Source organism: Wasmannia auropunctata, unplaced genomic scaffold, assembly GCF_000956235.1.
Source record: "Wasmannia auropunctata unplaced genomic scaffold, wasmannia.A_1.0 LD336039.1, whole genome shotgun sequence".
Taxonomy (NCBI): Eukaryota; Metazoa; Arthropoda; class Insecta; order Hymenoptera; family Formicidae; genus Wasmannia; species Wasmannia auropunctata.
The window spans coordinates 53212-68859 of record NW_012026851.1 but is presented as its reverse complement, the minus strand read 5'-3'; the positions used below and the strand labels follow the sequence as shown (position 1 = coordinate 68859).

Genomic DNA, 15648 nt, shown 5'->3' with positions numbered 1-15648 from the left:
TTACCTTTAATTTGCGCACTCGTTCAGCATTGTGTGATTTTTTTTCACCGAGTTATTTAACATTGAAGCAAAAAAGGTCATTTTTACTTCAAAGTTCAATAACTCGGTGAAAAAAAATCGCACAATGCTGATCGAGTACTCAAATTAAAGCTAAAGATTCACGCTTTCGAACGATGTCAACTTCATTTGCGCGCGATTTTTATTTTACTTTTTGGAACTTCGCAAACTTGGTAAAAAATTTTTAGATTTGATGCATCTCCATTTGCATCCGTGCAGCTTTGTAAAGAATCAGTAAGTCATTTAATGAATTATGGATTTCAAAAGTAGAGACTTTAAGCTGTGAAATGCTTTTTCGATCGTTATGTTATGATAATTTTTGACAAAGTTGCTCTATCTTGAATTTTTAGAAATTATCGATATATTAACGCAGTGTCCGGTCAATTAGTTTGGTGACTGTATATGTACACTTCGAATTCTTTGTAACTTCATAGTTAATAATATTATGAATCGTTGAATCCGAAAAAAAATCTAAAGTAAAAATTTGAAATTTTACAATGGTTTACTCAGGGCAGCGGCTCAAAGTCTGACAAATTTTTGATTTGTATAATATATGCTATAAAAAAATTTGTCTTAGACAAGATATATTAAAACTTTGTATCCGGGGATTTTTGGAGTCGCTGATTTAAAATCTAAAGTCAAAATTTACAAAATTTCAGAAAGTACAAGGTTGCAGACAAAAAAGTTATAAAAAGCTGTTGGATTTAATACAATCAAATTTGGTATTCGGTTTTTTCGATCGCCAAATTTTAATAGAAAGTAAAAATACGAAAATTCAAAATAATGAATCCAATATTATCAACATTGCATTATCAGTGCGCCATGTCAGATCTGTCATTTTAAATTTTCAAAATTTTCAAAATCAAATTGCATACTCGTAATCAACGACCTCAAAAACCACTTGTATACCAAGTTTCAAGAAATTTGTATATAAAGAAAAATATACGCTTCAAAGAGTTTTTTCAGTTACTAATATATTTTATTCGTTATGCTTATTATTATGATAGAATTTACGAAGTGAAAGAAGAAAATCTTAGCGGACTGAAAATTATTACAGGCCCGAGAGGGTTGTTTTAATCGATCGATAATAATATTATATTGCGTGAATAACGATGATAACGTTTCAACTAATTCGATCTACATCATGTACAGATGTGACCGAGACGTGATATAATACACGTTTTATTGTAGTATAGCTCATCGAATAAGCCGTATCGAACAGGACGTAAGTATACACCGAGACGAAGAGATGAGAGAGTCGCGAGAGAACATGAACTTTCGATTATACGCACTATAAATTTTCAAACCACGCACCATTAACTCGTCGATAGCTAAAAGTCTGGTTGAATCGATGAATCCCTGGTAGAAGGTAATATCGGTCGGTGAATTATTTCGCGGGTCTGACGCGTTAAGAGTCGCGAAGACGTTTCCGACGCCATGCAATCACATAGATAATTAGCGGGACGAATTAACAGTCGAGTCTAATAGAGAAAAATACATTTCTATGCCATTAACCCTTCGAGCACATCTGGCGGAAGATACGCTCGAAGAGTATAAGCATCAAGACCATACTAAAGGCAACCATCGATCTTTGCTCGATTTATAACTCGATGCCAATCGATCAATTTCCATCTAGTCTCTGTTTTAATAGACACGAGAAGAACAATTTTGCTGAAAAATCTAAAATTTTGTAAACCTGAAAATAAATTTTGTCGAATCATCAAAAAATTATTGCTAGAATGTTTAAAAAATGTTCATATTTTAGCAATCATTTTGCATTTTCAATTTTTTTGATGGTCCAATAAAATTGATTTTCAGATATATCGGTATTTAGCAAAATTTTAGATCTTCCAGCAAAATTGTTCTTTCCAAGAAAGGAACGGAAGAAATTTGACAATATAATATAAAAACCGATAAAAAATAATTAAAAAGTGAAAAATTGACTTATACGTTCAATCGTATTTTGGAAAATTATTGATTTGAAGAAATCAACGATCAAATTTGCACCATAATGCGGTTAAGATTCTCGTAAAAGAAGAAATTCACGTTATTTCCTCGTCAAGTGTGTTAATTATAAAAATAAATTTATTTAAAAATAAATGATTGTAATAAAAAAAATAATCTCTTAAAGAACGGCCCTCAAAGTAATTATACTGACCGTAGCGAAGACAAAGGTGATGTATTTGTACAGACAATGCGTCGTAAATGAACGAAATTACATGAAACGCGCCATTAAAATGAAAACGGATAAAAAAGCGTGACTACGATCGCGAGGAGTAAATCATCGCTCGGGGTACATAAAGAAATCGGAGATAAGGATTAGCTCGTCTGACGAACGGATCGACCGCTTGATCGAATCGAGATGGGCGCTCTCAGCTTCGCTCTTCCCTTCACAGTTTTGCTCTGCTTGTTGCCATCGTTGTTGGTAAGTCTATTTTTTTTTCTTAGATTACGCTGCTCGATGAAACGCACGCGACGTTAAGTTGTTCGACTGTATTTTTCTCAGAACGCATATAATCTTGGAAAAGTGGCAACGACCGTAGCCGAGCAATTGAACAATCTCGTCGACATCATTGGCGTATCAAAGGAAATTCGCGACGACAATGGGGAAATCGTGGACGAGTCTTCGAATCCATTGATAATAACGAAATCCGTGGACTCCGTGGGGGACCCAACGAAACTGAACGTGGGTTTTCAAGCCAAAGTCGAATCGAAGAATCTTCCGTTGAGAACTGAACGTGGGTTTTCAAGCCAAAGTCGAATCGAAGAATCTTCCGGTGAGAAATCTCTCGACGAAAGTCCAGCTCGCGAATCGAGCGAAATGGTCACAGGGCGCGCTGTCAAGCGGGAATACATATAGTTTCTAGAGAATTCTCGTCGGAAGAGAACTGGATTAAAGGCTCGTCGAGGAGCCTCACATGAAAAACGATTTTGTTGAAAGATCTAAAAATTTTGCTGAATATAAATCTGTATATTAATTTTTGTTGAATCATCAAAAAATTTTGTTGGAATGTTAAAAATGATAAGCATTGCTATAAAACGTTTTGATGTTCTAGCAATTATTTTGAGTTTCCAATAAAATTATTTTGATTATAAACCAAAATTATTTTCAGATCTGACTCCAGCAAAATTGTCCTTTCCGTGCAGAGACGCGACGGCGGCGGAGGGAAGCAGGAGGAACGCGACTGTTTTTCACCTGTACATCCCGGATATCAAGGATATGTTGAGAGAGAAGTTCGCCAAGGCGAATATGCAGCTCGGATTGGACGTTGGTGTCACGGGCGAGCACGCGGACAAGATTGACGCCTTGGTCGTCGATGACCGCTCGAGAGGAAAGAAGAATTACATCCGTCTCTGCAAGAGATTAACCGACGGATCGACAACGAGTCTGATGCAGAAACTGCGCGGCAAGGATTGCGTGAAGCTCCTGAGGAACGAATTTTATCTTGAGCCAACGAGGGACGCGAATTGGAGAAGGGACGACACGCTTAGGCTCGTAGGACTGAAAATCGGGACGAAGACCGACAACGGAAGGGATTACAAAGACTTCGGGAACGAGAGTCAACAGCGGAGCGAAGCTTCGATTTCAGATATTTTGGCTAATTACGATGAATCGCCTGGGAAAGTGGCGGCCGACAAGCTTGGAACGGGTCTGAATATCAAGATGCCTATGATCGATGGTAGAATCGCTAATCTCATGCGCGACGGTAAACTCTCGCTGTCCGCGTCGACCATGTTAAACGTGTGAGAGAGTGATAATTAACGATTAAGTCAGCTTCAATTAACTATTTCAATTTACACATTTAATATATATGTATGTATTTATGCGTGTACAAAAAATAAAGACATTACTTGTGCCGTTAAACACATTTCAATTTGGATTAATGCGACATCATAATAGCAAAGTAGCTTACGTTAAGGCTATCAAACATAAAAGAGATCGAAATTAAATATAAATACTTAAACGCGAAATATTCACCAGACAGTCACAGTTTGTTTTAAACCCAAAGTATAACGTGTAAAGTTATCATTTCGTGAAAAATCATTAATTGATTATTATTCTAGTTTTACTTTCAATAGTTTTATAGTTCCTGATAAATTAAATAAATAATTCTAGCCATTAAAGCAAAAAAATGCATAAAAATAAACTGAGACGTCACACAAAAAAAAACGATTTTGCTGGATATAAATTTGAAAGTAGTTTGTTGAACCTTTAAAATAATTTTGTTGGAAATTCAAACTGGCTGCTAAAATATCAAAACGTTTTACAGCAATGTTCATTATTTTTTAATTTCCAATAAAATTATTTTGATAGTCCAATCCAAAATTGTTTTCAGAACTGTAGCTAACAATATTTTTAGATCTTCGAGTAAAATCGTTCTGTGCAGGTTCACACAGCATCTCATCATCAAGTTATTGTAAACAGTTTTAAAAGACGTAGTTTTCCTCTTCCAATATTTCTTATTACAATTGGAAAATGTTCTACTAGAAGAATAATATATAATATTGCACTGTGACTATTCAAGCATCTAACAAGGAAAGAATTCAGAGAATCTACATTAAAGATGGCGGACCAAACTCTCTTATTATTGAAACAAGTGTATTTCCTAGATGTTTGCAACATTTTGTCTATACTCTGTATATATACTGTATATGTATTTGTACATTTATATGTACAAAAAAAAATGAAGACACTACTTATGCTGTTAACATGTCTTAATTTTCACGAGGAAAATATGAAAACTGAAGCGTATGCGACATTATAATAGCGAAGTACTTAGTTTGCGTTGAGACTTCGATGTAAAAGGGATTGGAGTTAAATATAAACATTTAAACGCGAAATATTCGCCGGACAGTCCGCAGTTCGTTTTGAACCCGAAGCATGGGACTTTTAGCATGACATGCAAGACCTACCACCCTTTTATAATTCTACATTACCCTTCGCCGAGGAAAAAAGGATTCCAGATCCGGTCCGAGGTCAATTCCCTCTGACTTACGCTCAAGGTTGGAGAGCGTGTGACACGGCCGTTAAGACACAATAGATCATTTCAGGCTGTTGTGGCATATAATTAATCTTAACAACGGCAGCCGCGCGCACATACGGATATTTCGCGGCGATTGGCGGCCTTCGCGCGGACAACCAGAACAAGATCTAAATGATTTTCCGCTTTCAAGCCTCTCCCCAGCTTGTTCCGACGTCTCGGTAATGCGGTATGACGTCGACAATTTATAAATAAATTGCCGAGGAGCGAGCGATGCGAGGTGGAGGATCGAAGAGGATCGTGAAAAACACTGCGCTTGCAAATTGATTAAAAGAGTCGACTTCGAGAGTCTCTTCGCGCACGACTGCATGCATGTGTACGCGCATTGAGTTTACCGCACGTATTATACAATCACGTGTATATCGCGTCCGATCCGATCCGAGATCCGATAATTTGCCAGTTTCCAACTGGAATACCGCGTATGTGTAATAGAGGGATCGGGTGAGACGAGAGCTGCGCCGCGCCGCGCTGTTTCCAAGGATTACGTGATCATCTATTAAAGCGCGGTAGAGGACACTGAGACAATAAATGGACTTCAATTGATTAATAAGCAAACCTGATGCTCATGAAATTGGCAGTTTTGGCTTAATAATATTTTGTATTTTGTGAATGAAAATCTATCAAGTTCTTGTCCATTTCCGATGCAGTATTGTTACAATTAATGAACATAGTAATACTAAACAATAACGAAGTAATAATAATAATGAGTGTCTATACGGAAAGAACGATTTTGTTGAAAGGTTTAAAAATTTTGCTAAAAACAGATCTGAAAATAATTTTTTATTGAATCATCAAAATAATTTGTTGGAATGTTAAAACTGATAAGCACTACTATAAAACGTTTTAATATTTTAGCAATTACTTTGACTTTCGTAAAAAATTATTTTGATTATTGAACAAAAATTATTTTCAGATTTGGATTCAGCAAAATTGTTCTTTCCGTGTAGGAAAACTGCATACATTTCTACCAGGGTAGCTACACGAGCTTTCTGCAAGTTGTACACGTACACGGAAAGAACAATTTTGCTGAATCCAGATTTAAAAATAGTTTTTGTTCAATAGTCAAAATTATTTTGTGCGAAAGTCAGAATGATTGCTAGAATATTAAAACGTTTTATAGCAATATTTATCAGTTTTAACATTCCAACATAATATTTTAATGATTTAATAAAAAATTATTTTCAAAATTATTTTCTGTTTTTAGAAAAATTTTTAGGTCTTTCAACAAAATCGTTCTTTCCGTGTATATATAGAAATTAACTGACGTTTTGCCTTTGTTACAGCTTCCGGCTGGATCCGACAGTAAGGCATACCTAGTGGTCTGTTACGCTGGATGGTTCATGCACATTTTTAATCGAGGGATCAACCACTACTAAAAAAATGTACAGTGATTGTCAATTATGGCAATACAACACACTTTATTGCTAGTATTGCTATTGTATTGCTTTCGTATTGTCAGTAATGTTACCATCTATTACCTCATGTACTGCCGTCTATTGCACAGTATTGCCAGGTATTGCTAATGTATTGCTAGGTATTGCTCGAGATATTGCTAGCATTATAGGTATGCATTGATAGCGTATTGCTAGTATTGTATTGCCGCAATACTGGCAACATATTCCTAAAAAAATGTACACTGATTCCCGTAGTGGTTGACCCCTCGTTTTTAACAACTTGTCGGAGTAAACCAAGTACAAATACAACGTATGCTGTCTATGAAGTAAGTTTTATAATTTGAATGACAGGGGATAAGATTAAAAAATATTAAATAATCTAAAGCATCTAGATTGCTGAAGATTTATGTATCGTATTTAAACCGATGACAATTATATGATTTAAATTTTTTTCTATTTGCGTTAAATAATCTCTTTTTTCTTTTAACGTTTATCGATCAAATTACGTTTGAAAAGAATTGATGACGACTGCATTATAATAAATAAATTTTGTTTTAGAAATATGCAGGCTTCCCAAAAGGCCATGTAGCTATCTTGGCTTATTACGACACTTGTCATAATTACTACTTGCTTCTCAGGACAGGATTGGCAATATATGGTAAATATCACAATTGCGATCTAATTCTTAAGAGAAGAATTACTTCACCTGATATGCTTATATCACTGTACCTTATGGATACAATGTCCACTATTCCTGGCTTACCAGGCCTCTTCGTTGCAGGTACTTAATATTTTTATCGCAAATAAACTGGTTCTTGTTTAATGTTTTATAGAAATTACGTGTTACAAATTATTAAAATAAAAATATTTGAACGTACTAATGTTTTAAAAGTTTTTACGTGTAATTTCAAGATAATTTTAAAATGAAATCGCGCAGTGAATATGTCTATGGATATAATAATACGAATCTTAAATCTTCTCTTATATGTATAATCAAGATAATAGTTTTAAAACAAAGATTTTTTAATATTAATTTCGGATTATTTATGTATTTTCAGGTATTTTTAGCGCAGGCCTAAGCACGATTTCTACAGCATTAAATTCTCTGGCGGCAATAACGTTGGAAGATTACCTGAAACTCTTATATAAAAAGTGCATTGGGCATAATTTTTCATCTACAAAGTCTACATTGTTAAAGTGTTTGCTTTTACATTCAGTATTATTTCCATTGTGTTGGCATTTTTAGTGCAATTTTGGGTGGAGTACTTTTCAGGTCATTACTATTTCTAAAAGATCAATGAGGAAAAAAAAATTTTTTTCATCTTAGGCTCTCTACTCTATTGTTGGAGTAACTGGCGGTCCGTTGTTAGACATTTTCATGCTTGGCATGGGCACGGAATCGGCGACGGAAGGTGATGCGATAACCGGTGTTCTCACGGCGTTTTTATTTTTATCCTGGATCGCCTTTGGTCAGTTCCACCCGATACCGCCGAAATTGCCAACTACTATTGAAGGCTATAATAATATTGTAAATATAACGATATCCGTTTTCTATAACATTACGAGCCCTTCCAAATAAGTTATTTTAATAACAGCTACTCGAAAGAACGGCTTTGCTGATGAATATAAAAATTAAGACAGATACAAATCCAAAAATAATTGTTGAATTGTCAAAATAATAAGACGCTCGAATTAGAGTTGCTAGAATGTCAAATTTTTTTGTGATGTTACGTTGATGGATAATAAAACAGAGTGATTTCTATAGCAATCGAAAATATATTTAATTATCAATAATGAATAATTAATAAAGATAGTATATTTAGTTGGACTTTAATATTGTTCACAAAGAATGGAAATAAATTTAGAGTAAACACCTGGCTTTTTTAATGAGAACTGGAATCGCACAATGTATCGCAGAACAAAAAATAATATTAGAACTGTCAAAGAAAAATTCTATCAATCAGAAGAAAACGATCCTCTTTGTATCTACCAAAAAGTATTCGATTGCTTGTAATCTAAAACTTATTTATCAGGCCTCGTGGTTCGTTCGTTCACTCGCAAATAAAAAGATAGTAATTTTCGCTCGTTCACTCGCAAATAAAAAGATAGTAATTTTTACATAAATACTTCACCAAAATCGTTAAATATTAAGTCAATATTGTCATGTATACGCACGTGGGATTATCTAACGGATTGCCATATATCCTTTTTAGAAATTCTAGCGACAGCTCGTACTTCTATTTGCATCGTATTTCATACATGTGGTACTCTCCCCGGATTCTTAATACATAATTCTTTTTTGGACTGCTTATCAGTAAGCTGTCTCGTTTATTCATTAAAAATCAAAATGATGAGTTAGACACTAATTTATTCTTTCCCATGATAGCGCGATGTATACGTTCTAGAGTATGTAATATCATATCGAATAAAGAAAGGTCTCCGTTAGACAAAAAGTACTTTTTCAACGATGTAATCTACGAGGAAGACGATGCCGCCCATAAAATCTGTGCAAAACTCTAATATTTTAATAGTAATCTTTGATATTAAATTTTTTAAAATTGTGAAATAAATAAAAGTATTTTAAAGTAATAAAGTAATAATAAAGAGAATAAAATATGAACAAGTGTACGAACACTTAAGTAGGTATGTGAAGCCTATTCCATGTGATTTCATGTGATTAATTACTTCAATATTTGACCAGCTATAAAATCATTATAAAGAGCAAATAGTCATAAAAGTTGTATTTCAGTGCACCTAACAATGAAACTGAAAGATATCATTCCATAATTCGACTGCAATACACTAGAAAGATCGTTAAAAGATTTAGTGCTATAGAGGCAGCCTCATCATGTTATCAAGGTCCTGGTTTCGCGTGATGTTTTATCTCATCAAAATTACAATCTATTAAATGTATGCCCGTAGTTTTTTTTTAATAAATTGTCGATAGGAATATGATGACAAATGTCAAAAATTTTGATAAAGTCGAAGAAGCTCGAGATAATATTTCTGATATCTGTAGCGTGCCTCACATCATCCAACCGAGGCTGCAATATTGCTGGAATAGCAATCTGGGAAGATTCCTATTGAAGCGGTTTGTGTGATGTAACTGACTTTTCCGATAGGCAGGTTGGAAATGGATCTAATAAGTTAGAAGCCTCTAAATAATTTGTGATTTGTTTAATTAATAATAAATGCGTTCAAGCGCTTTGGAAGTGGAGCAGAAAACTGAGATAGAGCTATCACGCAGCTCAAAAGGAGATCTCACTTTTGATATAGAATAGATGATAGCTGTTTTCCATAGGTCTGGAAACTACACTCCAAAGGTGAGACAGCTAGCGATTGGTAATATGTGTAACTGTATAGGAATGATCCAACTTACTTAATTTAATACCCACTGCTTTTATTTTATTTTATTTCTTAAATGAAAATTTTCAATATAAGGAGTGAAATTTAACAAAGTGTCATCGATTTAACAGACGTTATAAACTAGAGAACTGAAAGCACCTTGAAAAAAATGCGTTTTTTAGGTATTTAAATAGTTTAGGTATTTAAAGAGAGTTTACATAAGCTACGTAAACGTTGTTTGCAAGCTGATAGGGATTATATTAAATGATGTATTCATAAATTTTTCGATCTTTTTGTGTGCTTTTTATCCAAATTAAACATGTTTTAATATTTTAATATAATATTACTTTTTTTCCTTTGTGTACGTATTTTGCAAAATATATGTGATTTGCCGAATTAATATTGAGTTACTCTTACGTGGAAATTGAAAACAATAAAATTAAATTTTAATCGCTAAAAAAATATCTTCCTCTATCTATAACTGTAAGACTCATTATACAAAATAATTTATTACTATTTACTGAATTAATCTTTGTTCTATTATACAAAGTTACCCTCTTTATTTGTCCTGCAAATAATTTTTAGCCCATTAAAATTTCTTATATCAATTTTTAAATCTATCAGATTGCAATACGTATAAGATCGCAATATGTAACTGTTAGATTGCGATATTATTAAATGTTTTTGCAAAAAAAGAATAAGCATTTAGTAAAAGTTTCTGATAGTTATTATATGTGTTACTATTTACCCCGATGATGTTACAATTAACCCCAGATCTGGGGTTAAAAGTAACACCTGACAAATATTATAAAATCTAAGATTATAAATAGTTATGAATAAAATATCTTTAATATCTATATGATATTTTAATGTAAAAAAAATCATAGTTTAAAATTAGCTATTCCTAATTGATTAACTTAAAAGGGATAAAGAAGAGCAATTCGTTTTCGAAAGTGTTACAACTAAGCCTCGGTCTCCCCTATAGGACTATCGACTTTTACAAATGATGCAATACTTGCAGCTGCAGTTTGCGAGATATTGTTGCGTGAAATAAACTCGACTCCACCTCGTATTTCAATATCACAATAATTAACGCGATACGGCGCTGTGTGATATCGCAGATATCAAGAATTATTCTTTCACGTTGTAATCTATCCGCTATCTTCGAACAAAATGATTTAAAAGAATTACGCTATGTTTCGAGTATTTCAGTAAATAATAACGTAAATCAATCACGCCGCGGTGTGAAGTGACTAAGTATTTACACGGAAAACGATTTTCCAGAGATTCTTAAATTGAGCTGGATACAGATCTAAAAAAAAAATTTTGTCGGACTATTAAAATAATTATGTTAAAAACTCAGTATCGAGTAATGCTGCAAAAAATTTGATATTCCAGCAACTGATTTCCAATAATTATTTTGATGGTCCAATAAAATTATTTTCAGATCTGCATTCAGCTAAATTTTAGAATCTTTTAACAAAATTATTCTTTCCATCTATCACGGAAAGAACGATTTTGCTGGATACAGATCTGTGAAAATAATTTTTGTTGGACCATCAAATAACTGTGTTGGAAATTCAAACTGATTGCTAAAATATCAAAACGTTTTACAGCAATCATTATCATTTTTACTTTCCAAAATTATTTTGTTGGTCTAACAAAATTATTTTTAAATCAAAATTTGTAGACCTTCCAGCAAAATCGTTCTTTCCGTGTAGCATTACAACAGTCTAAAAAAAATAATTATATTCATTCAATGTATTAATGAAACTAATAACATTTTACTAAAATAAAAACATGGCGTATTTCCTTCATTAATACTGTTATCGAATTAACAAGACTACTTTCATTTAAATGCTGCCGGCGAATGCTGCAGTTAATACAATATTATATTTTTCCCGTGTATTAATCGCAAAAGTGTAAAGCATATCCGAGACTTTTATAACACGTTATATTCTGTGCTGTGCGCAAAAGTGATAAAAGCCGCGCAAGTGCCGGCGCGACGGCGACGATGTAACGATCATCGGGGCAGAAGCCCAATCTGTAGGTCAACTCGCTTGGAAATTCATTTGATGAATGGAGCAAGGTACTTGTGCCCGGCATGCTGACAACCGACTCACACGTTTGAATTTAATTGTTTTTAGCTGAACTTGAGTAGGTACAATAAAATAGAACAATGCATGCGCTAAGTGCGTGCCATGTGTTTCTATTTTTGATTCATATAGTAAATTTTCTTAATATTTAAAAAAAAATTATATTATTAATATAAATATATGTCTCATACATCGCATATTTCTAATGGTCTAATTTTTTTAGCGTAATCTAAAAAAAATAGCGAAACAATGAATCAGCGTCAAAAAGAGCGTGAAAAAAGAACAACAATAAAATTCAATATCTGATTTTTTTTTAGAGAATATATTATATTAAAAAATCACGCAAAAAATATTATCAGAAACCAAGATTCACTTTGAAAGTGAAGAACTTTCTTCGCTTATTTGGGTTATAAAAACTTAATTTGTGTATCCTGACTATATCTGATGTTAATTTTTTATAATACAAATAAGCGAAGAAAGTCTTATTCGGTCAAAGCGGATCTTAGTGCCTAATAATACTTTTTGCATGAACTTTTTATGGTATATATTTTTAAAAAAGCAGATATCGAATTTTATTGTAATTTCTTATTCACACAATTAACATCTACACGGAGAGAATTTCCTTTTAAAATTTACTCTGAAAATTTTGTTAATCGTGGGACAGCATAGTATTTCGACAAATTTTACTGTACACTACAATAAATTTTACTATATGCATTACAATAAATTTGTTGTATATATTTAAAAAAAAAAAAGTAAAAATCATATAAAATTCGTCAAAATACCATGTAGTCCTACAATTAACATTGATTTTCAGGGTAAATTTTAAACTAAAATTCTCTCCGTGTAATTTGATTAATTTTAATTTAAAGGAACTGCAAAGAGGGACGTTAGTCCATCCATCTTTGTCAATCGGAGAGACTTCATTTCTCGGAATTCCGAAAAAAGGGGAATCAGTGTCAGAAGGATCACGTGGTTAAACCGACGCGACGGCGGCGCGCGAGCCTATAATTATTTATGACGGATATTTCAATTCAACGCCGGAACTGCATTCTTTCGCTGCCACGCTTGACGGAAATGCGAAATAAAAGGGGGAAAGGGCGCGTGACAAACGTGAGAGCGATCCATGAGCGTTCTCGCATTCCCGAATGCCGCCGCCGCCGCCGCGACGTCTCCGTCGGCGATCGATAAATTTAATTACGTATACACATATACACGCGACAGCCAGCCGTTTCTCCGCGGATGGCGAAACTGTGCCGAGCACGAGAGGCGTTCGCCAATCGTACTCGCATGACCGACTGACCAATGACTTTTCCTATTATTGTCAACCGAGATAATGATAAGATAGCATGACGCGGCGGAATCGACAGGTGATTTCCGTTCCGTTTTGATTTTCTCAATGTATATATTTCTGATAATAGCGTCACGCATAATTGAATCCGATCTTGTTACTCATCTTGTTACAGTGTTAAGCTTATGAAAAATGGATAGATGATTATAAGGGAATAAACAAATTCTGTGAGTATAATTAATTTACGAGTCGAAAATTAGACTCATCGAGACGAAGCTGCGTCCAACGAAAAAGTACAGTGCAACCGACCGCGATAGCATTAAACGGTACAGAAAAGCAAGGCGTACCTTACAAATAGAAGAGAAAAAAAAGGGAGAGTTAATTAAAATGTTTCGATCGGAAGGCAAATGCATGAATATCGTTAAAAATCCACGAAAGAAAATTTTACTCTGTGAAAGGGAATCGTTGCGTAAAATCGCTTCGTGCAACTTCACTGTAAATCCATAGTGTGCAAAAAAGTGCCTCGTCCGTGTAAAAATAACACACTATATTGTATAAAAAATAAAAATTTGCACGATAAATGTGTTATTTTTACATGAATGTGGTACTTTTTACACACTATACATTTGCAGTGTTACAATACATACGTATTGTGCGAAAAGACTGATTCCGTTTTCATAAACAGCAAGAAATTACGCGGGACCCATGTTTGTTAAGGAAATTTTCTCAAAAAGAGAAAAATTAAATTTAATTTTCAAAGAACAAATAGAAAATCGCTAGCCAATTTTGTCGCGGTCAAAAGATCGTGGGAGAACGGAGTCTCGATCGTAACGTGCTCCGTCTAATGCGGACCTTCATTCGGAACTGCGTCGACTTAACGCGACGCGAGTAAAATTTTGCGATTCGAGGCGGGCCCGGCAATTCGGACCCCGGAACGGCCTTCGGAATCTTCGAGACAATTCGCGAAAATTGCAAATCGAGCCCGCGTGCGCGCGTGCACTCGGCGTAGGCAGGCCTTCACGCTGCCTACACGCGTGCGCGCGCGCGCGCGGCCGGTTTTGCTCGCCGTGTCGTCCCACGGTGCGCGTCTGGCCGGTTTTATGTAACGCGATTCGCGTAATCGCGTACCTCCTTCACCCGGCGCGAACTCCGGAGGAGCGAGAGGATATACGGCCCCTCAAAGATGGCCTCTCCGTGCCGCTGTCAAATTCGCGGCACCTCGGGGACGGCACGCCGGGACGCGTGCGATGACGGGACGACGACGACGGGCGCGTACCGCCCGCCCGCCTCGAGTCTCGCAGGTTAATTAATCCAGATCTAAGTAGTTGGTACTCACGATAATGAGGACGACGGTGTTCGAGGAGCCTACCGTGCGTCGCGCGAGATCCCAGCGAGGAGGGTCCCACCACCTGACGTGATTTCCCGATGTGGGCAGTCACACACGGTCGGAGAGGAGTGCACGCCGCCACTTGCTGCACGGCCACTTGCGTGCGCCGCGCCGCGCCGTTTGCGTTTTCGCAGGGTTCTGTGTCACGAGCGCGCGCGTGTTGGAGCGCGAGCGCGAGAGGAGCGAAGCGACCGTCGAGGCGCGCGTCGTTGCACCCCGGGAGAAACGCGGTCACCGCCGAACACCGTATAAACAGCCGTGCGTTGACTCGACCGGAACCACGGCCGCGCGGAGTTCGATCGGTCGCGATCAGTTGTCGTAAACACTGGTCGCCATGCTTGCCGAGGCACCTGTCAATACGGACGGCGGCCGCGCCGCCATCTTGCGTGCGCGCGCGACACTGCTGGCGCCGCGCCGGCGCCGACAGATGGCGCGCATGTATTGCCCATTAGCTCGCCGTGACGTGACCGGCACGGCGGGACACCGGTTGTCGGTTAGTTACCGCGGAGAGAGTTGATTGAATTAATTCGATTCTTGTGCATAATTCCTTTTGAAATAGGGTAATTGTTTCAATTACTGCCGCTTTAAGAACATAATGACATTTGATATGCTTATTTTGATGCTTTTAAATACGTAATAGATCGATATTATTTCTTTATCATTATTTAAGTAAACATTCTTTAAGAGGATCCTAAACCCTAGATCAAACTCCAAAATCCGCTGTTTTACCGACAATTTGTGAGTATGATGCGTGCGATATTGATGTAATATAGAGTCCTAGAAAACAGAGATGCGACATTGAAGGGTATATGGTCTGATTGGATGTCTAAATCACATGACAAAGCACCAATCAAATGATCAAAGCGCCATTTTAATTCACTATTGCACCTAATGCATCAAGATACAGCTTTGTAAAGTATGTACAGTTCGTGCCATTAATGCCTGGGGTCCGATTTTAGGGTCCACGTATCGTTCTTAATTATTTTTATGTCCATGACTAAGCTGCGTCAGTAAAGTGCATCAGTATAGTGCAAAT

The 15648-nt window shown here is 35.9% G+C and overlaps 3 protein-coding genes across 4 annotated transcripts in view; 2 read left to right on the top strand and 1 right to left on the bottom strand.

Moving 5' to 3' along the window:
- LOC105451949 (focal adhesion kinase 1) overlaps positions 1 to 14784 on the bottom strand; it is an 88085-nt gene extending 73301 nt beyond the window's left edge. Inside the window, exon 1 of the mRNA XM_011692685.1 lies at positions 14562 to 14784. The gene's annotated coding sequence lies outside the window, so the exon portion shown is untranslated. The remainder of the gene's footprint in view (positions 1 to 14561) is intronic.
- On the top strand, positions 2212 to 3927 carry LOC105451948. 2 transcript variants are annotated; one of them, XM_011692684.1, is made up of 3 exons: positions 2212 to 2482; positions 2564 to 2795; positions 3171 to 3927. In XM_011692684.1, the coding sequence occupies exons 1-3, from the start codon at positions 2420 to 2422 to the stop codon at positions 3803 to 3805; spliced, it is 930 nt and encodes a 309-aa protein (XP_011690986.1). In that variant the 5' UTR covers positions 2212 to 2419; the 3' UTR covers positions 3806 to 3927. The 2 variants fall into 2 exon arrangements, with proteins under 2 accessions (XP_011690986.1, XP_011690985.1); XM_011692683.1 differs by having other exon boundaries at positions 2215 to 2482; positions 2564 to 2834.
- On the top strand, positions 6561 to 8364 carry LOC105452009 (putative sodium-dependent multivitamin transporter). The gene is given in 6 exon segments (XM_011692772.1): positions 6561 to 6663; positions 6783 to 6819; positions 7052 to 7133; positions 7136 to 7274; positions 7552 to 7680; positions 7683 to 8364. Coding segments are annotated over 6 exon segments (591 nt in total). The 3' UTR covers positions 7784 to 8364.
- Positions 14785 to 15648: the final 864 nt, after the last annotated feature.

Excerpts from the sequence above, each read along its gene's own strand:
- LOC105451948 (XM_011692683.1), top strand. The coding sequence starts at position 2,420 with ATGGGCGCTCTCAGCTTCGCTCTTCCCTTCACAGTTTTGCTCTGCTTG. Across the intron at positions 2,483-2,563 it reads GCTTGTTGCCATCGTTGTTG|AACGCATATAATCTTGGAAA; the intron begins GTAAGTCTATTT and ends TATTTTTCTCAG. Across the intron at positions 2,835-3,170 it reads TCGAATCGAAGAATCTTCCG|ATCTGACTCCAGCAAAATTG; the intron begins GTGAGAAATCTC and ends AATTATTTTCAG.